Raw genomic sequence first — 23,686 nt, forward strand, 5'->3', positions numbered from 1 at the left:
GGTGACTGTTACTGGGAGAGTTGAATATTTGCTGTGGGTTTTTGTTTCAGTTCTAGAAATACCTCATTTCAGAGAAGAGGCAGCTGCTGGGGTGTTATCTCCTGATGGAGATGTAGTAAGAGGAGGCCCTGAGATATAAACCCTGGTATCAGAAGCCTGGTTTGAGGCTTGAGGCCTGAGCTAAAGTAATGGTCAAGACTTTCCTAACAGAAAGCAAAGTGAAGCTGTGAGCCAGAGGCAGGCCCTGCTCACAGGAGCTGGCAAGGAAAGGGCTGATGCTGCAAGAAGATACGTACCTAAAAGGTCCTGAACACTAGAGATCAGAACATTCACATCCTTGCACATTCCACACGGATAACAAGGAACAGACTGACCCATCCCAATGACAGGGGCAAAAGGGTAACATGATGGATAGAGGTGTTTTGTTCAAACCAACATGTACAAGGTGAGAGGCGGCACCTGACTAGGTAGAGGGGTTGTACCTGGCTATGTAGAGGGGTTGCACCTCAATACGTAAGGAGTGATGTGTAACTTGTTTGTACCTGTGTATAAGAAAGTATCCCTGGGGCGGTGTCTGGGTCCAGACTAGGGGGCAGTGGAAAGTCCCGCCACTGACTGAGCTGAGTCCATTGTCAAGGAGCACATATGTACTAGCTAGCTGCACCTTAGCAGCACCTTGGCCTACGTTTGCCGGGGAGCTGGAACCTGTGCTTTTCTTCGACAATAAACCTGGCCGACGTGCCTTTGCATCTTACTAGACTCTGTGGTTATTCGGGGTTCTCTTTGGGTCTGCTGTGCCAGCTATCTGCGCAGAGCTGGGGCAGCACACAGAGGGACACACACGTGCAGCCGAGTGATACCAACAAGGAGAGAGCAGAGCACGACACCGGTAGCATCTGACAACACTTCTGACAACAGGAGAAGTAGTGATGACATCCTGAAGTTGTCGAGGTGACGAGGGCTCTGGTCAAACAGTTCAGGTCTAGGGGAGGCACAGCTCTAGCCCTTCCAGTGCCCTTTAAAGCACATGCGTTTCCACCAGCCCCGGCCAAAGGGCCCATGTGGGGGGGGCGAGGAATGAAGGATCCTTGCTCAGAGTGGGGTGCTCAGAGCAGCCCTGCTGACCTGGCACTTCTTAGGGACACGCTGGCAGTGACGCGTGGGCAGGGAAGGGACTAACAACTCAGCCTGGCTTATCTCCAGCGGGTCCGGAAGCCCCACACGGCTCCCTGTCTCGCTCTGCATGAGACTGTAACCCCAGGGCGACGCCAGGGAATTGGCTCTCCCTGTGTTTAATGTGCTGCAAATGTAGCGTGAACCACTCCTGACACATCAGCTGTGAGAGAGGTGCAAGCTGGGCCCAATCCACAGTGTGGTACTAACTCTGATCCCTGCTAAGGGCGACTCACTTCTCAACATCTCAATGTCTTCGCTGTGGATGCCAGGCTCCAAGGCCAGACGGCAGTGATCATACTATGAAGAGCTCCAGAGACATCAGTTTCACTGATATATATCAGTCGCTGGCCGTGACACCCTCCACCTTTCATTGAGTTAGTTTCCTGTTTCACACAGCTGGAAACCGAAAGCAATGTGGGAACTGCTCTTTCCGAGAAACAAGGTTATCAGAATTCATACTGGCTGCAAAACAAGATAGCAAACAACACCCTCAAATAGCCCTGCACTGTTGCAATGCTTCTCAGGGGACATACAACCAGCAGTGAGCTGGAGCGGATGCTGGGGTGGGGTGGCTGGGGGACAGCTGCAGAGTCACACTGCAGTTTTCTCAGTAAGGACCTTGCTGTCACCAGAATTTGTTCTGAGGCTGACAGCTGTAGAGGGCTCCAGGAGCATCTCCTTTTTCAAGCTTTTCACTGCCATTGGGTCTGAAACTGCTCCAGTTCACTGGTCGCTTGACCAGTATCCTGCTCCTTCTTCCCCTTTTAGGGCAATCAGAGCAGCAACGTCTGCCTGAGTCTACAGAGAGCCTGAAACCGCAGCTCGGAGAGGTGTGAACTGCACCAAGTGTAACTGACACAGCATCACTGCCTGAGTCTGCAGAGAGCCTGAGCCCATCACTTGGAGAGATGGGATCTGCCTATGACACTGCGGGTTTACCCAAGGTGTCCAGGGTGAACCACTATCACCTGCTCACAGTGTGGGAGAGCCGGGCCTGTGGCCAGATGGGGGAAATTCACCCTTACCTGCCGGATACTGACTGCAGTGGCACTCCGCTCTGGGCTCCCCAAGCCCTGCACTTTCCCCTGCTAGTGAGCAATTTACACACCCCTCTCTGCTGCACTCGAGTGCCCCGTCTTTCAGGCACATTCCCTTCACTGTCACATTTCTCCATACAGGACACAGGTAAGGGATGGGGACACTCATCTTCCACTATCCTTGTCTTCCCACACTGCTGACTAGACAAAGCCATCGGCTCACAAGGCTGCCTAGGCTCATCCAGACTTTCCCTACCAGGCACATTGCCACTCCCCACAGATACACTGCTGCTTTTTTCACTACACTGAGCTACTTCCAGCAAATCACAGTTACCCATTTCAGGTTCCCTTTTACAAGCTGCACTAGCCACCAATTCATCCCCCATCACAAATCTCCCCTTTCCTTCCTCAGTTAGGGCTTCCACCAGACCATCTACTTTAATCTGCTCCTGAGCAACATTTTCCTGACCAATGAGATCTTTCTGCTCTTGATCTAGCCCCAGATTCACTTCTGAGACATTAGACGGACATTCAGAAACTCCATTCAGAGACACACTGCTATTACCCACCAGGTTAGACTCCCCCTCTCCCTGGCCATAGCAAAACTGGTTACACACAGGAAACTGCCCAGAGTAATACCACAGATCAACACAGTTATAAACCGGATTTTCAAGAGGATACAGTTTCTGCTGTTCTTCCCTTGCTTCTTTGACTTGGAGCTGAAGTCTGGCAGTTTCTTGTGAGTCTCCTGTTCCAGCTCCTCTTGCCTCTGTCCAGCTTTTTCCTCAGCAGCCAGCAGCTCCAGATGCCCCTTACGAGCTTTTTCTTCTCTCTCAGCAGCCTCTTTCTTCTCTCTCAGCAGCCTCTTTCTCCAGCTGGGCCAAGGCTTGCTTCTCTCTCATTCAAATTTCTGCCAGTTTTTGCTCGTGTTCAAACTGCAGGCTGTCCATCAGGGTTTGCAGTTTCATTGCTTTTGCTGATGCTTTCTGGCTCATGGTCACTGATCTTTAACCCACCAAACTCTCAATCCCACATTTCAAATTTGGATAGCGTGGGGTTCTGACCCAAAGCTTAATTGACCTGGTTCTGTGGATCCTGCCGACTACGCCACTGTGACGGTGCTGCCTGTGGGAGCCAGCTGAGGTCACCAATCAGGGTGAACTGCAAACAGAACGGGGCAGACCAACCCCAAACGCTGGTGGTTATTTCAATACTTAGATTTACCAACCAGCACAAAACAGCTTCTGGAGCATCTCACTGGTTACTCAGAAGTCCAAACACCACAGTTTCCTTAAAGTGCCCAGCCTCAGGCCTCCGTTCAGACACACCTGTCAGATATAGTGATGATTCCTGAAAATCTTACTTCATCATATAAAAGAAAAGGTTCTTCCAATCCCAAAGAATCAGCCACACACCCGGGTCCAATTATAACTTAGATCTTACCCAAAATACACACTATAGCCAATTCTTATTAACTAAACTAAAATGTATTAAAAAAGAAAAGAGAGAGAGTGTTGTTTAAAAGATCAATATACAGACAGACTTGAATTCAATTCTTGAGGTTCAGATACATAGCAGAGATGAGTTGTAGCTGTCAAAAGTTCTTTCAGAAATGGTCCATAGGTTACAGTCCAATGTCTGTATTCAGGACATTCAGCAGTTAATGCTCAACAGTGGACGTTGTGACCAGGGGGTGGTGAACTCAGCACAGCCCTGCCTGGAGAATAAAAGACTGAGGCCGAGCCTGCACTCAAAAGTTAAGTTGAACCAGCTACAGTGCTCAGCGGTGTGAAAAATCCTCCCCCCAAGTGACATGGTTAAGCCAAGTGAAGCTTTGGTGTAGACAGTGCCGGGCCGATGGGAGAATTCTTCCAAAGCTGAGGGCGCAGCACCAGTTATGTGGAGCCATGACACCCACACACGACCTCTGCCTCCCTTTGATGGAACATCAAGAAAATGGTCTGTCAGAGGTGTCATATACCAGCCTGGGCGTGTCTGTGTTGCACAGGACAAAAGTCCCAGAAAGCCCATTGAATGGGCAGGTTCTCAGAGATGTGATGCTGGACATGTCAGCCAGGATGCTGGGGTGCAGGTTGCCAAGGAGGTGAATGAACAGGCCACGAGGGAATGGCTGGGATCCACCTGTGGGAAGAGCTACAGAAAAGTTGTAGGCCCCTCTGATGAGTGGAAACCCAGAACTGTCCCTCCGAGAGCGATCACTTGATCATTACCTGTTAGATTCACTCCCTCTGGGGCACCTGACACTGGCCACTGTCAGCAGACAGAACACTGTCTGGATGGAAAGTGTTGGGCAACCTTGATTGGTGGCGTCTCCACCATCCTCACCAAAAATGAGACAGAGAGAAAAGATATAGAGATCAGGACAAATATGACAGGGTGTCATAAACAGATAGTTAAGGGTTAATGTCTCTTTTACCTGTAAAGGGTTAACAAACAGGGAACCAAACACCTGACCAGAGGACCAATCAGAAGACAAGATACTTTCAAATCTCAGTGGAGGGAAGCCTTTTTTTGTGTTTTTTGGGTTTGGGTTTGTTCTCTCTGGGCTCTGAGAGTGACCACACATACCTACAGGCTCTCTAACCTTCTATTCCAATTTTGTAAGTACAAAGGTAGAAAGGCATGTAGTCTTTTTATTTGTTTTTCTTTATTTGCAAATGTGTATTTGGCTGGAAGTATTTTAAATTGTTTTTCTGCTGGAGGAGGCTTTTTCTCCAGTTTCTATAAGCTGACAGACCCTGTAATATTCCATCTTGAATTTACAGTGATTTTCTTTATTCTTTTTTTCTTTTATTAAAAGTTTTGCTTTTAAGACCTGTCTGATTTTTTCCTCTTATTGAGGCTCAAGGGAATTGAATCTGTACTTAACAGGGAAGGAGAAGGGAGGGGGAGAGAAAGGGGAGGGAACCCACCTGATTTCTCTGTGTGGTGATTCAAGGAGTTTGAATCACGGTGATCTCCTAGTGTACCCAGGGCGGGAAGGATCTGGGAGGAAGAAAGGAGTAGGGGGAATCCCTTTGTTTAGATTCACAGAGCTTGAATCTGTATATCTCTCCAGGATCCCAGGGAGGGAACACCTGGAGGGGAGGAGGGGGAAGGGAAATGGTTTATTCCCCTTTGTTGTGAGACTCAAGGAATTTGGGTCTTGGGGGTCCCCAGGGAAGGTTTGGGGAGGACCAGAGTGTATCAGGCGCTCTACTCTAAGCCCTGATTGATGGCAGCACTACAGGATCCAAGCTGGTAATTAAGCTTAGGGGAATTCATGCTAGTACCCATATTTTGGACGCTAAGGTTCAGAATTGGGAATTATACTATGACATGGTGAGCAGCATTTGGATAAGAATCCAAAAGCCAGTGAGTTAAAAGCAAAAGCCAGTAAGATTATTATTTTTCTTTTTTCTCTGCTAGCTGCTTATAAGCAGAGAAAAGGGATTTTTTTAAAGCAAGTCTGCAGGTTTTCTTTTCTTTCTCTCTTCCTTCTGAGTACACTGAAGGCAGGGAGATTAAGGTTTAAAAGGGTCTTTTGTTAAAAAAAAGGACTCCCGTTGTGAGTCAACAGAAACCAGCAAAACACATCTGCAATTCAAAGGGTTTCTTTTTTTTTCACTCTATCCAAATAGGTACTTAGAAAAGTTAAAAAAAAGACTCTGTTGCTTAGCAACAGAGAAAGCAGCAGAGGAACAGCAGTTCAGGCAGTAAAACACCAGAGGGCGCACCAGCACAAGAAAGCAGGTACAATGAGCACCAGTGCAGCAACAAGCAAACTAAAAATAGCGAAATTAAAAGCAGTAAACAAACACAACGAAGATAAGAGACGAATGGAACTAATTCAGGAAGAAATGGCCAGGGAAGAGGCTGCCCACAGGAGAGACATGGAGAAGCAACAAAAAGAGATGGCGCTCCAGAGGGAAGCCCACCGGCAGGCCATGGAATTAGAACAGGCTAAGCAACAGAACCCAGCCAATCCTAACAACACTTCACCAGTTGTTGTTCCACATCCCCAAAAATTTCCCACCTACAAGGCAGGTGATGACACTGAAGCCTTCTTAGAAAATTTTGAAAGGACCTGCCATGGGTACAGCATCTCTGAAGACCAGTACATGATAGAGCTGAGGCCACAGCTCAGTGGACCCTTAGCAGAGGTGGCAGCTGAAATGCCTGAGGAGAACATGAACGATTATAAACTTTTTCAAACCAAGGCCAGATACAGAATGGGCATAACACCTGAACGTGCCTGTCGGCGGTTCAGAGCCCTAAAATGGAACCCAGATGTGTCATTTCCCTGACACGCCTACCACAATGCAAAGAATTATGAAGCCTGGATATCAGGAACCCAGATTAACAATCTGGACGAGCTGCACCTCCTGATACAAATGGAGCAGTTCTTAGATGGTGTTCCTGAGGAAATAGAGAGATACATCCTAGATGGGAAACCCAAAACGGTAACCGAGACGGGGGAGATTGGAGCCAAATGGATGGAAGTGGCAGAAAAGAAAAAAGCTCCTGTCAAGGGGAGCAAATACCCAGGGGGCACACCGACAATAAACCCTACAACTGAGGGCAACCCAGGACCCCACCTACAACCCAAGGAAACCCACAGACGCCCTATTATCCCACCTCACCAGTCTTCAGTAACCCACCTCGGCCCAGTGACCAGTCAGCTGGATGATGCTTTAAATGTAATGCACTGGGACATATCAAGGCCAACTGCCCCAAGAACCCCAACCGAGTGCAGTTCATTACACCACAATCACACCAAAGATCCCCAGGCCCAGATGCCTCTCAAATACCCTTGGAGAGAAGGGAAATTTTGAGAGTGGGCAGAAAGAAGGTTACTGCGTGGAGAGACACGGGGGCACAAGTGTCAGCTATCCACCAATCCTTCGTCGACCCCAAATTCATCAACCCAAAGGCCCAAGTGACAATTTACCCCTTCATGTCACAAGCTGTATTCTTGCCTACAGCTGAACTGCCTGTCCAGTACAAAGGCTGGTCAGGAATGTGGACTTTTGCAGTTGTCATAAACAGATAAGAAAAGTTAATAGCACAGAAGTACTTTATATATCTTTGACTGTAAAGGGTTAACAAGTTCAGTAAGCCTGGCTGTCATCTGACCAGAGGAGCAATCACAGGACAGGTTGTTCTGAAGCTGACAGCTGTAGAGGGCTCCAGGAGCATCTCCTTTTTCAGGCTTTTCACTGCCATTGGGTCTGAAACTGCTCCAGTTCACTGGTCGCTTGACCAGTATCCTGCTCCTTCTTCCCCTTTTAGGGCAATCAGAGCAGCAATGTCTGGCTGAGTCTGCAGAGAGCCTGAAACCGCAGCTCAGAGAGGCGGGTATTCACCCACGAAAGCTCATGCTCCAGGACGTCTGTGAGTCTATAAGGTGCCACAGGACTCTTTGCTGCTTTTCACAAATCCAGACTAACACGGCTACCCCTCTGATACATTTTTCTTATGTTTCTTATTGGTAAATTTTGATGATTGCCAATGGAAATATTTGTTCATCGGTTTGGGTGGATGCAGTGAAATTGACGTTTACCGGTAACAATCTGATCCTTCCAAGCGTAGTGATTAATTAGAGTCCAGGATCAGAAGTCAAAAGGATCTTGACAAATTGGAGAGTTGGTCTGAAATCAACAAGAAGAATTTCAGGAAAGATGAGTGCAAAGTAGGAAGGAAAAATCAAATGCACAACTGCAAAATGGGGAATCACTGGCTGGGGGTTTGTATTGCTGGAAAGGACTCGGGGGCGAGAGCAGATCTCAAATTGAATCTGAGTCAACAATGGGACGCTGTTGCAAAAAAGGTGAATATCTTTTGGGGCTGTATTAAAAGCAGTGTCGTCAGGAAGACATGGGAGGTCATTTGCCCACTCTATGGTGAAGTCTCAGGGGGCATACTGTGCTGAATTCTGGACACTGCACTTTAGAAAATCTGACCTACGAGGACAGGTTAAAAAACTGATCTTGTTTAATTTTGAGGAGGTTGAAGGGAGATCTAGATAAGATGTTAGGAAGAGCTTTCTAACTCTAAGGGCAGTTAAGGTGTCTGGAATAGGCTTTCGAGGGAGGCTGTGGAATATATCTGTCATTGAAGGCTTTTAAGAACAGGTTGGACAAGCATCTGCCAGCTGGCCACTTCCTGACACCAGCCAGAGACAAGAGGCCTGTGTGGAAAGCAGGCTGGGAGCTTCAATACCGCTCTACCGGTTTGACTGCCTGTAGGCAGGGGCCGCTCCAGGCCCCAGCACGCCAAGCACGTGCCTGGGGCAGCAAGCCGCGGGGGACACTCTGCTAGTTGCCATGAGGGCGGCAGGCAGGCTGCCTTCAGCGGCATGCCTGAGGAGGACTTGCCACAGGCATGCCTGCGGGACCAGCGGACCCTCCGCAGGCAAGGCACCGAAGGCAGCCTGCCTGCCGTGCTTGGGATGGCAAAATGCCTAGAGCTGCCCCTGCCTTTAGGCCAAGCAGGGAGAAGCAATTTAAATATCACGTGTGTTATAGACTCATAGACTCATAGACTCTAGGACTGGAAGGAACCTCGAGAGGTCATCGAGTCCAGTCCCCCTGCCCTCATGGCAGGACCAAATACTGTCTAGACCATCCCTAATAGACATTTATCTAACCTACTCTTAAATATCTCCAGAGATGGAGATTCCACAACTTCCCTAGGCAATCTATTCCAGTGTTTAACTACCCTGACAGTTAGGAACTTTTTCCTAATGTCCACCTAAATCTCCCTTGCTGCAGTTTAAGCCCATTGCTTCTTGTTCTATCATTGGAGGCTAAGGTGAACAAGTTTTGTCCCTCCTCCTGATGACACCCTTTTAGATACCTGAGAACTGCTATCATGTCCCCTCTCAGTCTTCTCTTTTCCAAACTAAACAAACCCAATTGTTTCAGCCTTCCTTCATAGGTCATGTTCTCAAGACCTTTAATCATTCTTGTTGCTCTTCTCTGGACCCTCTCCAATTTCTCCACATCTTTTTGAAATGCGGTGCCCAGAACTGGACACAATACTCCAGCTGAGGCCTGACCAGTGCAGAGTAAAGCGGAAGAATGACTTCTCGTGTCTTGTTTACAACACACCTGTTAATGCATCCCAGAATCACGTTTGCTTTTTTTGCAACAGTATCACACTGTTGACTCATATTAAACCTGTGGTCCACTATGACCCCTAGATCTCTTTCTGCCATACTCCTTCCTAAACAGTCTCTTCCCATTCTGTATGTGTCAAACTGATTGTTCCTTCCTAAGTGTTGTCAAAGGAACCCCCATCCCCGCCAGCCAAACTTCCCCTGGGGGGAGCAGAGAAGAGGATGGTCCTGCCCCGAGGCAGGGAATGGACCAGAGGGCACGAGCCTGACCCAGTGGCCTGGCTCTGTCCCTTTCCCAGGGCCAGGGCTCGTGGGTTTGCAGGTCTGGGGGATGTGAGGAAAAGAGACTCTGTGCAGAGGGGAGCCAGGCTGTGAACGGGCCTGTCTCACAATGGAGTGGGGGTCAGAGATGAGGGTTCATGAGCTTCTGCTTTCACCTTCCTGTGAATCAGAAATGTAAATGCTGGGCTCTGAGCCAGAGAGCTGGAGAACCAGAGCCCGAGGTGCCATGGCTTCCTCAGCATCAGCACATCTGGCAGCGGGTCCAGCCAAAATCAGCCCCCACGCCCACGGGGCGGCTCCTGCTGGGTTTAGAACCCGCTGCCTCGAAGCCAGAGCTTCCTGCTCCGCTGGCTGGAGGCTGAGCCGGGCCATCCCGACCCAGAGCTCCTGTGGGGCAGGATGATGGGGGGGCTCCGCTCCCAGCTGGCGGGGCTGCTCCTGTTGCTGGTGCTGCTGTCCCCAGCGCATGGTAAGAGGGAGCAAGGGATCCAGAGCGATGCAGAGCCACGGGGAACAGACCAGAAGGGGAAGATCAGATCCAGATCCTGCCCCAGTGGACTGGCTCTGACCCTTTGCCAGGGCCTGGGTAAGGGGGTTTGTGGGTCTGGGGGCACGTGAGGAAAACAGATCCTGCCCAGAGAGGGGCCGAAATGTTGGTCTCCAGGCCCTGCTATGCATGAAGGGACCCTGATCCCCACCCCCACAGGCATCACTGGCTTGACCCCTCCCATCCTTCTGACTAACCCCCCACAGGAGCCACTGCCTCCAGTCCCCCTCCCATTTGTTATGCCCCAATCTCCTGCCCTCAGGCTTGGCTGGGTGGAAAGAGCACGTGTGGCCCTGAGAGAGCTGAGAGCAGCCCTCGTTCATCTCATGTCGATGTTCATTCTTAAACCTACTGACACATGGTAGCCACCTACAATTTGGGGTGTGGTATGAGGATTATGGGAGGAGCTATGGGACAGTGGGTGGGGCTTGTATTGCAGCCTGATAAGAACATAAGAATGTTCACACTGGATCAGACCAAAGGTCCATCTAGCCCAGTGTCCTGTCTGCCAACTGTGGCCAGTGCCAGGTGTCCCAGAGAGAATGAACAGAACAGGGAATCATCCAGTGATCCAACCCCTGCGCCCATTGCCAGCTTCTGGCAAACAGGCTAGGGACACCATCCCAGCCCAGCCTGGCTAATAGCCATAGATGGATCTATCCTCCATGAACTTATTTAGTTCTTTTTTTAACCCTGTTGTGGTCTTGGCCTTCACAACATCCTCTGGCAAGGAGTTCCACAGGTTGACTGTGCATTGTTTGAAGAAATACTTCCTTTTGTTTGTTTTAAACCTGCTGCCTATTAATTTCAACCCCTAGTTCTTGTGTTATGGGCAGTAGTAAACAATACTTCTCTACTTTCTCTGCACCAGTCATGATTTTATAGATCTCAATCATATCCCCCCTTAGCCATCTCTTTTCCAAGCTGAAAAGTCCCAGTCTTATTAATCTCTCCTCATACAGAACCCGCTCCAGACCCCTTATCATTTGTATTGCTCTTTTTTGAACCTTTTCCAATTCCAATGTATTTTTTTTGAGATGAGATGGTCACATCTGCACACAGTACTCAAGATGTGAGCGTACCATGGATTTATATAGAGGCAATAGGATATTTTCCTTCTTTTATCTATCCCTTTCGTAATTATTCCCAGATTTCTGTTTGCTTTTTTGACTGCTGCAGAACATCAAGTGGATGTTTTCAGAGAACTCTCCACAATGACTCCAAGATCTCTTTCTTGAGTGGTAACAGATAATTTGGACCCCATCATCTTATATCTACAGTTGGGATTATGCTTTCCAATGTGCAGTACTTTGCATTTATCAACATTAAATTTCATCTGCCATTTTGTTGCCCGGTTACCCAGTTCTGAGAGATCCTTTTGTAGCTCTTCGCAGTCTGCCTGGGACTTAACTATCTTTAATAATTGTGTATCATCTGCAAATTTTGCCACCTTGCTGTTTACTCCTTTTTCCAGATCATTTATGAATATGTTGAATGGGACTGGGCCCAGTACAGATACCTGGGGGACACCACTATTTACCTCTCTCCGTTCTGAAAACTGACCATTTATACCTACTGTTTGTTTCTTATCTTTTAACCAGTTACCAATCCATGAGAGCACTTTCCCTCTTATCCCACGGCAGCTTACTTTGCATAATAGCCTTTGGTGAGGGACCTTGTCAAAGGCTTTCTGAAAATCTAAGTGCACTATATCCACTGGATCCCCTTGGTCCATATGCTTGTTGACCCCCTCAAAGAATTCTAGTAGATTGGTAAGGCACGATTTCCCTTTACTAAAGCCATGTTGACTCTTCCTAAACAAATTATGTCCATCTATAAGTCTGACAATATTGTTCTTATTATAGTTTCAGCCAGTTTGCCCAGTATTGAAGTCAGGCTTACTGGCCTGTAATTTCTGGGATGACCTCTAGAGCCCTTTTAAAAAAATTGGCGTCACATTAGCTAATCCTCCATGCATCAGGTACAGAAGCTGACTGAAATGATACATACCACAGTTACATACCACAGTTAGCAGTTCTGCACCTTCCATCTTCCCGCTTTCCTTCAGATCCTAATGCTGCTCCTGTTCCAATGGCCCGACGCTGTAATGTCTCCCCAACATTTCTGTTGCCTCCACAGGTGCTGAGGAGAGTCAAGACCAGCCAGGTAAAGACTCAGGACTCCTGGGTTCTATCCTTAGTTCTGGGTGGGAGATGTGCACCTTGTCCCATGTTAACATGGGTCCCCTGGTTTGTGCAGTGTTCAGCCGTATCACAGGGGGGCAGGATGCACAGGAGGGTCAATGGCCCTGGCAGATCAGTGTGCAGGAATATGATGATGAAAAACGTGAATACCATCACACCTGTGGAGATCCCTCATCTCAGCCCAGTGGGTGGTGTCAGCCGCTCACTGCTTCAATCGGTGAGTCACTCTGGAAGGGGATCCCAGGCTTCCCTTACTTGGTTTGCAGTGACATCTATGGCCTCAGCTCCATCGCTGACTTCCTGCTCTTGGTCAGACTATTCCTATGGCGCAGTGTGACCGTTCCCCTGCTGCCCCCACCCCAGAGCTGGCTGCATCTTAGTGCTGGGTGAGGCATTGTGTTGCTGTGTGGCTGTTCCCCAGCCTCTCTGCCCCAGAAGTGGCTGCATTTTTGTCTATGTTCACAGTCTATCTTCCCTCCTTGATCAGTATTTTCTGCCCCTCCTTTCCCAGCTATCGCAATGAATCTGAGTATTGCGTGAACCTGGGGGAGTACCAGCTCCCCAACCCCTCCCCGACCTGCATCTCGTCTCCCGTGCGTCGCTTCATCAGGCACCCCGACTACAACCAGAGCACGTAGTTCGCTGACATCGCCCTGGTGCAGCTGACGGAACCTGTCAACTTCACGGACGCCATCCGCCCCATCTCCCTGCTGGACCCCTCCACCCAGTTCCCAGCCAGGGAAAAATGCTGGGTCACGGGCTGGGGCAAAACCGGGTCAGAGTGTAAAGATGAGGGGGTGTGGGAACTTGGTGGGTCTAATGGGTGATTGGGGGTGACATGAGAGACCTTCCTCTCAGCTCAAAACACACAGGCTGTGTAGCCACGAGGGAAATCCTGTGCGCACGCGCACACACACACACACAGTCTCTTCCCCATCCTCTCCATTAGGGGGCAGCACTGTGGGTGCGCGCACACACACACACACACACACACACACACTCTTCCCCGTCCTCTCCATCAGGGGGCAGCACTGCACGCGCTCACACACACACACACACACACACACACTCTTCCCTGTCCTCTCCATCAGGGGGCAGCACTGCACGTGCTCACACACACACACATACACACACACGCTCTTCCTTGTCCTCTCCATCAGGGGGCAGCACTGCACGTGCTCACACACACACACACACACACACACACACACTCTTCCCCGTCCTCTCCATCAGGAGGCAGCACTGCACGCGCTCACACACACACACACACACACACACTCTTCCCCGTCCTCTCCATCAGGGGGCAGCACTGCACGTGCTCACACACACACACACACACACACACACACACACACACACACACACACACACACTCTTCCCCGTCCTCTCCATCAGGGGGCAGCACTGCGCACGCTCACACACACACACACACACACACACTCTTCCCCGTCCTCTCCATCAGGGGGCAGCACTGCACGCGCTCACACACAATCTCCCCTGACTGTGACGTGTATGCGCGCTCTGATCTGCAGCCCCTAGACGGTGATGTTACTCACATGCCCAGCCACCATGTTACACTAGGAGAGATTTTTCCCAGCACGTCCCGGTCCTTTCCCGCTCCCTCGGCCTCCCAGAGGCTCCATCCCCGACTCTCTCATTCCAGGTGCACTTCAGCCACCCCGGACACTTCAGGAGCTGCAGGTTCCTCTCGTCGCTGTGTCGACCTGCAGAGAACTCTTTGGGGAATGGAGCCACTGGATCCAAGATGACGTGCTGTGCGCTGGGTCCAGGGGTGACCCTAATGGCCCCTGCAAGGTGAGCTTCTTGGCTTAGGGGGGCAGCACTGGGGCTGCTTGAAATTATCTGGCCCATTGTTCTGTTTGCAAACATTGGCCCTTCCTCCTCCACTCTCCAAAAAGGCCCATGTGGGTGATGTTTTAATTTGATCTTCCTCCGCGTCTCATTGATGGAGAGAGCAGCTCTCCCAGCACCGGTGCATTCTGGGAGATCTCACAAGTCACCACAGGGTGGGGGGAAACTCTCTGAGCTCTGGCCCCACCAAACTGAGAGGGTTAAACTTCACCTGAACTTAATGCCAGGAAAAACAAACCTAACAAGGGCGGAAGCTCTGCCCCAGCACTGCCGCAGGATATGGCATGGAGGGAAATGGGTTTTATCCCCGGCTCTGGGAGGGAAATGGGGTCTTGTGGGTTAGAGCAGGGGGGACTGGGAGCCAGGACTCCTGGGTTCTCTCCCCAGCTCTGGGAGAGGAGTTGGATCGAGTGGGTTAGAGAGCGGGGGCTGGGAGCCAGGACTCCTGGGTTCTCTCCCCAGCTCTGGGAGAGGAGTTGGATCGAGTGGGTTAGAGAACGGGGGCTGGGAGCCAGGACTCCTGGGTACTCTCCCCAGCTCTGGGAGAGGAGTTGGATCGAGTGGGTTAGAGCAGGGGGAACTGGGAGCCAGGACTCCTGGGTTCTCTCCCCAGCTCTGGGAGAGGAGTTGGATCGAGTGGGTTAGAGAGTGGGGGCTGGGAGCCAGGACTCCTGGGTTCTCTCCCCAGCTCTGGGAGAGGAGTTGGATCGAGTGGGTTAGAGAACGGGGGCTGGGAGCCAGGACTCCTGGGTTCTCTCCCAGCTCTGGGAGAGGAGTTGGATCGAGTGGGTTAGAGCAGGGGGGACTGGGAGCCAGGACTCCTGGGTTCTCTCCCCAGCTCTGGGAGAGGAGTTGGATCGAGTGGGTTAGAGAGCGGGGGCTGGGAGCCAGGACTCCTGGGTTCTCTCCCCAGCTCTGGGAGAGGAGTTGGATTGAGTGGGTTAGAGAGCGGGGGCTGGGAGCCAGGACTCCTGGGTTCTCGCCCGGCTCTGGTAGAGGAAAAACAGGAGCCACTTTGTGGGAAGGGAGGCAAAGGGGCCGCCCTCTTTGACCCTAGGGTCCCTCTCTCTCAACCGAGTGTGACTCTGGGGGCCCTCTGGTCTGTACAGGGAATGGCAGCTTCGTCCTGACTGGGATCATCAGCTGGGGCAGAGACTCCTCACCCCTACTCCCCAAGGTGTACGTCCGGGTCCCAGTCTATGTCAGCTGGATCCAGAATGTCACAGGAGGCGCTGGCCTCTCGATCGTCTCTCCTGCCATACTCAGTGCCGGTACCACCCCATTGGGGTCCCTAAGCAATGGCTTAGTCTGCTCGTGCCTAGCACTGGCTCTGGCTGCACCGCTCCTTGCTGGGCTCCTGCTGACAGCCCTGTGACCTGCCCCCTGGGGCTCCCACCCGCGCCAACCCCCAGGTAACATGGCAGCCCCCCACCAGCAGAGGTGTGTATAGACCCCCCTTGGCACGAGGTGTGGGTCCTGCATTGTTGGGCCTGTGAAACACAGCTGGGAGAGGGTGGTGGATGGAAGCTGTGGGGACAAGGGGTCATATCCAGCCCTTCCTGCAATTCTGCAGCACCCCCCCAGGGAGGGGGGTGACTGGGAGGCCGGTGGGGAAGGGCCCCGCAGCCGCTTTGATCCCACCACTGGTGCTCTGAAAATCATCAATAAATCAGCTTTGCAAATTCTGTCTCCTCCCAGCAGCAGCCGCGACCTGTCTGGCAGCAGCTGGTGCCGCCTCCTGCTAGGGTCAGTCCTGCCACCTCCACTGCTTGGTATGGGCCGGCACAGTGTGGGGGTTGCCCATCATGCTGGGTGCTGCGCAGACCTCTCCCCCCCGAGATTGGGGACCCTGTTGTGTCAGGTGCTGTGCAGACACTGACCAAAGTCAGGGCCCCTGGGCAGAGACACATCCCCTCCCTGAACTGAGCTCAGTCTCTGCATCATGCTGGGCATTGCACAGACCTCCTCCCCCACCAAAAGTTCAGTCCCCACCCTGGCACTGACTCCCCAGAGCGAGTGTGAATTTTCTGAACTATTTTTATGGTCACTAGCTGTGCCTCAGTTTCCCCTGCATGCCGCATTGTCACCCCCTGTGTGGGAAAGGACTGTTTGCTCTCAGGGCAGGCTAGAGACATCGCCCTCCCCTGCACTGGGAAATTCAGTCGGTATCATTATGTCACTCAGGGGTGTGAAAAATCCACACACACCCCTGGGCAAGTTAAACTGACCTAACCCCGGCTGTCACCAGCTCTCCGTCAGTGGGTGAATTCTCCCTTTGCCCCAGCTAGGGCCTCTCGGGGAGGTGGATTAACTACACTGATGAGAGACCCCCCTCTGCAGCATTTCAAGCATAGCCAAGCCCTGAAACGTGACTGTCGCCTCCCTGCTGGGCTGGGGCACTGGCTGACCCCATGTCAGTGGAGAATCCATGAAGATGACAGAAAATCCAACCACTGACACCTGGTGGCCAGTGCCTTGAGTAAATGGAGATATACCTATCTACTAGAACTGGAAGGGGCCTTGAAAGTTAATTGAGTCCAGCCCCCTGCCGTCACTAGCAGGACCAAGTACTGATATTTGCCCCAGATCCCTAAGTGGCCCCCTCGAGAATTGAACTCACAACCCTGCGTTTAGCAAGCCAATGCTCAAACCACTGAGCTATTCCTCCCTCTCATTCTCATCCTCACCCTCACCTGGTGAGAGATGGATTTCCTCACCTCTCAGCAGGGAAGCCAAGAAGTACCCCCTAGCTCCAGAACAAAGGACTGGGGAGGGGTGGGGGGGAATAAGGGTTGAGTGCTGGAGGGAGTTGGGGTTCACACCTGGGGACTGACCCAGGGGATCAGACAGAGTTTGAACATGGGATTGACAGCAGCATGGCTGGGCCTCTGGGCTGACCAGAATGGACCATGGTTTAATTGTGCTCCCCAAAGAACCCCATGTGCTGTGTGCCAGGTGACTAACAAACCCAAGTATTTTGCTACAGACCGTTCCAAAGCTGGGGCTCTGTGACAGATGGTGGCAGCGGTGGGATGCTGAATGCACTAGGAAAATTGTGACCTGCTGCAGTAAAACGAGGGTAGTCAAAGGACACAGGAAGAGAATGGCGTATAACCAGCTCCCGAAGAAGAACATTACCAAACTGTGATGGAATGGAGGGGCGGGCGCTGGCGAGCTCAACAAGGTGCAGCTGATTTCCCAGCTGGAGAAGGTTGATTGGACCCAGGCAGGGAGTCAAGAGGGTCTGAGAGCCACCGAGGCGACAGCAGGGCTATCTGGCAGGGAGAAGGGGCAAGCTGAGACCATGCGAAGCAGCTAAAACAGGAACTGGAGATGGAGAAGGGGAGGGACAGGACAACCCAGAGAAGGGTCACTGGGGAAAATCCCCGGATGCCAGCTGCACAGGGAACCTGATACCAAATGGGGTAAGGAGGGGGTGGCTGCCCTGGGACACACTTTGAACTGCCAGAGCTCCACACCTCTGTCCCGCTCAGGTGTTAGCTGGTAACTGACTAGTGCGTGTCTGGTTACTCGCTTTAGCCAGTCAATAACTCTCTTCTTTCTCTTCCACAGCGAATAAACCTTTCACTCATGTATTACAGGACTGGCTAAAGACGCTGTCTTTGGTGTAGGGTCTGGGGCACCAACTGAGCTGGGGCTAGTGACTGGTGTCCTGGGACTGCAACCAGCCTGACTGTGGTGTGATTTTTGGGACTATTCATCACAAAGTCCAGTTTGTCTGGATGGCAAGATAGACTGGAGAGGCTAAGGGGCCTGTCTGTGACCCCATGGTGAGACTGACACATTTGTTACTGGCCTGGTGAAATTATACAACATCCCACCACTTTGGGGTGTCTGCCCTGGTTTAGACAGTCTGCCCTGAGATAGGCACTCACAGTCATGAACCACACGGGACAGCATGACAATGGGGTGAGCAAAGAATCCAGCATCCTGACTCTCCAAAACACCTGCTCTAACCCACTAGCCCCCCACTCCTCTCCCAGAGATGGAGAGAGAACCCAGGAGTCCTGGATCCCAGCCCCCTGCTCTAACCACTAGACTCCACACCCCTCCCAGAGCTGGAGATAGAACCCAGGCATCCTGGCTCCCAGCCTCATTCTCATGCCATGTGTCCAGGGCAGGTAAGGCTGGAGTTTTGCGGCGGGTGTCTTAACTGTCTGATTCCAACTCCCCTGAGCACCTAGAGAGCAAAAAAAGAGAAGAGGAAGATATTAATGAAGGTGTAGGAGCAGATGAGGGTGGGGACATCCAGAGGAATTGCTGGGACAGTAGCTCCACCCACAATTCCCCAAACTCCACCCACTGCCCCAGGACAGCCCTGCTGTCCTCATGCCAGCCAAAATTCCACATCTGCCCTGGGAATGTGGAATGGGAATGAGGCTGGCAGCCAGGAATCCTGGGTCCTATCCCAGCTGTGGGAGGGGAGTGAGATGGGATAAGGTGGTATCATTGGGGTTAAGGACAAGAGTTAAGGTTGTTATGGTACTAAGGTTATAATGGGGTCATGGTTAAGAGTATCCTTGGCTGAAGGTTTTCATGGGGGTGAGGTTCTGGACTGAAATGTGGCATTTCTCTTTCTTTCTTTCCCCTTTTTATTAAGATTTTTTTTAAAAATATATCAATCTAGCTAAATTTCAAAAGGAAGTGTTGCTTCAAAGTGAAAAGTGCAAATGGTTCTTTCAGAATATGTCCAAGAAACTCTTCCACTTCTCTGAATTTTTTTTTCATCTGAAACTATTTGGCGAATTCAATCTGAATATGTGACGTTTTAGTCGACCCCAAACTACATATTCAGTGAATAAACTATAACTCCAAACGATGTCACTCAGCTGTGCTGACTAGCACAAGAAATACACAGCTCTAGACAAAACAGCCAGCACACCTGCGTGCAATACCCTGGCTTGGGTTCCTCACTGCTGGGGAGTGTGCAGTGCTTTGGCTTTGGACAGAGTACCGTGGGGTGCCCCATATCCTTTCCCTGCAGCTCGCAGCTTTTCTTCCAAATCAAGGTGGTTTTCCCGCTCAGCTAGCTTTCTCTGACTTTGTCTGGTCCACAGTTAAACAGGAATCCCCTCCCAGCTATCAAAGCATGCCCATCTCCTCCCCTCTCATTGCTGTCTTTGCCTGGCTTCTGCCCGAAATTTCCTGCTTCTGTGAATCTTCTCTCCAGTTAATGTGTCCCCGTCCCAGCACCTGGTGTCTCTGCTTCTCCCTGGTTGATTTTTTTGCTTTCCCCTGCTTGCAGAAGAACCGGAGGGGTGGATCCTGCCAGTCTCAGAGAATCCAATTTCTAAGGTGTGTCTGCTTGAATGGGTGCCCATTTAAGGTCTAACGAATGAACATTCTCCCTAGTTTTGCTGACCCAGCCCTCCCTGGTCAAGAAATGTTGGGCTCCACATGAAGACTCCACAGCCCAACAATTTAATAATACCGACTTTACACGGTCAGCTGGAATTCCCGAGCTGGATGGGGCAGATCCCCAAATCATCACTGGAGTCGTACCAAGAGAAGGGTGACAGGGCCAAAAAAACAGGGTGGAAAATGACACTTAAACCTAAACCCCACTATAAACTCAATCCCAACTCCCCTGATACCCTTAACCATAACCTTATGATACCCTTCACCTTAACCCCACAATACTCTTAACCCCATGATAAGCTTAACCCTCAAAGCCATGATATCCTTCATGTTAACCACATGATACTCTTAATCCCATGATAACCTTAGCTCCAATCCTCACGATACCCTTAACCCTAACTCCAAGGGCTTAATTAATTAATTAATTAAGCCCTCCTAACTGCTCCCAGTTGCCTGACCTCTGAGACGCCCATTGCCTCTCCTCCTGGATTTGTTTCTTGGGCAAAGTTCCCCTCCTGGTCTTCAGGTTATGAAGGGCACCGTCCATTGCTTACATGCAGGCAGCTGGAGAAGCCTCACCTGCCCCTGGGGGTCTCAGCAAAAGCGACACACCCTTATTCCCACCATTGGCGCAGTACATTGGGAAACTGAGGTACACACAGTATTGTGCAAAACAGTAAGACTCACGTACAACATAACAAGAGGGAAAACTCACTTTGTCACATGCACTCCAGGGGGACACTCAGAGCTTGCAGGTGTCAGGAGGTGCCTGTCTCTAACTAGCCCATACAGGGTGAGGGATGTGGGGCCTAGGCAGGCAGCGCTTGTGTTGCTGGGGGCTGTTGGTTTTGGGGAGCTGATCCACACTCTCCCCAGAAAAAAATGCTTCATGCTGAGAATGAATGAGGGGGGGACTTTAGAACTAAACCAATGTCTTAAGCAACAGTAAAATGTTATAATTTCTTCTATCAGCAAAACCAACTTTTAACAAAACTCACATGGGTGCCCAGTAATAAATGTGCAGAAACTCAAGGTTAGCTTCTCCATACTCCCTTCTATTCCCCGTGAATCTGTGATTTCACTGTATCTCTCCCTGTTTGCAGTGCTGCAGCTAGTACTTTTCTGTCTGCCTACGTCAAGGCCGAATTCTCCTGACTCTCTAGTTTTTTTCTAACTGATGATGGCTGAGCATACAGGATGGCTGCGGGTTATACTGAGTCCATACACAAGAAGGCTGAGGGTCATGTCAAGTCCAAGTCTCTCATTACAATCTCCTCCTTGATGACACTTTTACCAAAACCATCATCATCGCTGCAAGAGTTCATTATTCAGTCCTTCTGAGTTTGGGCTTCCATCCTCAACAGCCTGCAGGAGGCGGAGGTGATCCTTTTCTTGGGGTTGCTCCCACTCTTCTAAGACCTGTGCCACCCCATTCTGTATGGAGCGTAGCTGATCTAAGGATACCCTCAGGGCATTGCTTTGTGGTTTCCCTACTGCACTCATTTTATTTGTAATCACCTTCTCATCTATACTACTGAGAACTCCTAACCGCATGCCGAATGCTTCCAAAATATTTCTTTTTGCTCAGCCTTTGCAGGGTCTAAAGAGATCATGAAAATGAATCCAATTCTTTTCTAGCATTCATATAATGCTGGACAAATTTTTCACAGTGGGGTTCTATTGTCAAGATGTTTGCAAGGTGAGGTCCACAATAACCTTCCTCTTTTATACACATTCCATTGTCTTTACTGTACATTTGCACACGAACCCTAATTTGACTCACTCTTTTCCTCATCTCTGCTTGCTTTGTCTCTCACCATCTGATTCATAGGAAATAGCTTTTCAATGTTTCCCTCTTCTATTCATTTGCTTAGACATTCTGCCTTCTTAGCCTACTAGCCCATTTACTTATTTTACTTAACATCAACGTTTTACTTTTCCGCCTCGTAATTTGTTACCTCCCTAATTTTTGCATGAAGTGTAACTATTTAACAGAATGCACAAGCACCATTACTAAAGTTAGTCTGGTTGTGCGGAGCGACCTGAAGGCTTCTTCTGTCCTTGTGTGCACCTCAACCCTGACGTTGTTCACGGGTGCATTTACAATATGAAAAACAAAAACAAACGTTCTTGCTTATCATCCCTTGTACTACTTCTAATTATCTGTACTCAGCTGCGCCCAGATTACATTCCCATCTTGTACATTTGGAGACAGTCACATTTCAATGGAAACCCTTTATTTCCTCTTGGTGATTTTGACTCAATCGTCCAGTAATGAAATGATTCAAATCAGACTGTCTCTCTGCTTGCTGTCTGCAGCAGGCATTTGCAATTGATTATTTGCAGACCGTTCCTTTGGGGAAAGGGACTGTTTTCCTTCAGAATGTCTGTAAACGCTCCTAGGGACAAAAACATAGTGGCTGTAGTGGCAGCTACCTGACCCCCTTGTATAATTTGTTTAACTACGAGGGTTCCACCCAATGTGACTGTATCAAGCTGCATATACAGTACTGTGTTTTATTGTTAAACCAAGAATTCTCTTTTTATAACAATGTCACCCTTTGAACATTTCCACAGCTCCCAGCTGTTTCATTCCCTCCAAACTCGGTAGTGCTAATTTCTGTAAAAGCTACTTTTCACTTTTCATTCTCTCTTTTAATCGTTTACTTCTGCATTCCATTTATTGTGTCTTAGCTTTAGGATATCATTCTTTGCTGCCATGGCTTTCAAAGTTTCACTGGCAACATAGTTTTGTGATCTTAAACCTTCCATGATCTCACTCAGAGCACTGTGTATCTACAGCATCCCTGAGCTGATTCTTATGCTTTTTGCAATAATTTTTGACGGTGTTGTATTTTGCTGGTAAAGATTTAAGTCGCCAAGTACAATCCCTGCAATACAGCTGCCTTCGTCTGTGCTTTCTTGACCTTGGGATTTTTCAAAAGGATAGTACAGTATTGATACTTGTCTCCATGGTCACCCATGGGTCTTTTGCTTTAAAATTTCACTGGAGTACAGTGGACCTCCATCATGCTTTGTCAAAAACAAAAAGTTTTCACATAGGTATCCAAAGTTCCTTCCATTGAGATTTCAGAAAAACGAAATTTTAAGGGGTAATGTGGTAAGCAACAGATTAGCCCTGAGAGTTCATTTAAAATTCTGCCTAAGAGCAGCACATTTAGGAAATGGAGGAGGAGGAAGAGAAGAAAAAAGGATATTGTCAGCTATGAGCAAGGAGTGGGGCTTCCTGAGTTAAAACAGTTGGTTGGGAATCCTTACCCCCAGTTTTTATCCCAGCTCTGGGAGAAAAGTGGAGGTTGTTAGCTGCTCTTGCAAATCCCACATTTGTACCCGCAGTCTCTGTTGTTTTTGTTTACATGCCAGATGGATGGCATGTCTCTCCTGCAGTGTCTAGACCTGCTGCAGTTCACTGTTTCTGGGCAACTCCATGAGTTAATGCATTAATTCTAGATCGTAACCTGCTCACTCTCTGCTTTTCACTTCTAAACTCTTTTTTATCCACTCTGCAATGGCCAAGCCACATATCCTGTCTCTTAAGGCAGTCTGTCCACTCTGCTTCGGACTGCAAACCGTCTAATGCCCAGGGGCGGCTCTCGACTCTAACTACTGCTTGTAACCTCAGGAGCCTTTTTGCGTGGTGTATTACTCCCCCTCAGAATCCCTGACCCATCCTGCTCCTTGTCCCCTCACCATCCCCAGAGACCCCACCCCCCACCACCATCCCAGGACACCACCCCTGCTTCCTGTCCCCTGACTGCCCTGACCCCTATCCACGCCCCCGCTGAGTCCTGACAGACCCCCAGAATGCCCACAATCCAACCCCTCCATCCCCTGACCGCCCCCAACCTCTGCCCCCTCCCTGTGCCCTGACTGTCCCTGGGACTCCCTGCCCCTTAGCCAACCCCCCCGGACCTGGCCCTTCACCCCCGGCTCCCCCCTCTTCCAGAGCCTCAGCGCATCCAGGAGCTTTCTTGGACAGCGGCAGCATGGCTCCGGAGGGGGGCCTGCGAGCTCCGCTCAGAGCCATGTGGTCAGGGGGCAGGGCTGC

General features: G+C 50.2%; 2 protein-coding genes across 2 annotated transcripts in view; one reads left to right on the forward strand and one right to left on the reverse strand.

The window, feature by feature from the left end:
• LOC127052850 (fibroin heavy chain-like) overlaps positions 1–23,686 on the reverse strand; it is an 81,060-nt gene that overhangs the window by 22,359 nt on the left and 35,015 nt on the right. The gene's annotated exons all lie outside the window — the stretch shown is intronic.
• Positions 12,400–13,600, forward strand: LOC127051185 (serine protease 27-like). The gene is made up of 2 exons (XM_050953154.1): positions 12,400–12,675; positions 13,005–13,600. Exons 1-2 carry the CDS (start codon positions 12,400–12,402, stop codon positions 13,191–13,193), a joined length of 465 nt encoding a protein of 154 aa, XP_050809111.1. The 3' UTR covers positions 13,194–13,600.

This window comes from Gopherus flavomarginatus, chromosome 5 (genome assembly GCF_025201925.1).
Source record: "Gopherus flavomarginatus isolate rGopFla2 chromosome 5, rGopFla2.mat.asm, whole genome shotgun sequence".
Lineage (NCBI taxonomy): Eukaryota > Metazoa > Chordata > Testudines > Testudinidae > Gopherus > Gopherus flavomarginatus.

Bases quoted from the DNA above. Each gene is read 5' to 3' on its own strand.
- LOC127051185 (XM_050953154.1), top strand. From the start codon at position 12,400: ATGGGTCCCCTGGTTTGTGCAGTGTTCAGCCGTATCACAGGGGGGCAG. The intron at 12,676-13,004 runs GTCAGACTATTC...CAGAGCACGTAG, and splicing joins TCGCTGACTTCCTGCTCTTG to TTCGCTGACATCGCCCTGGT.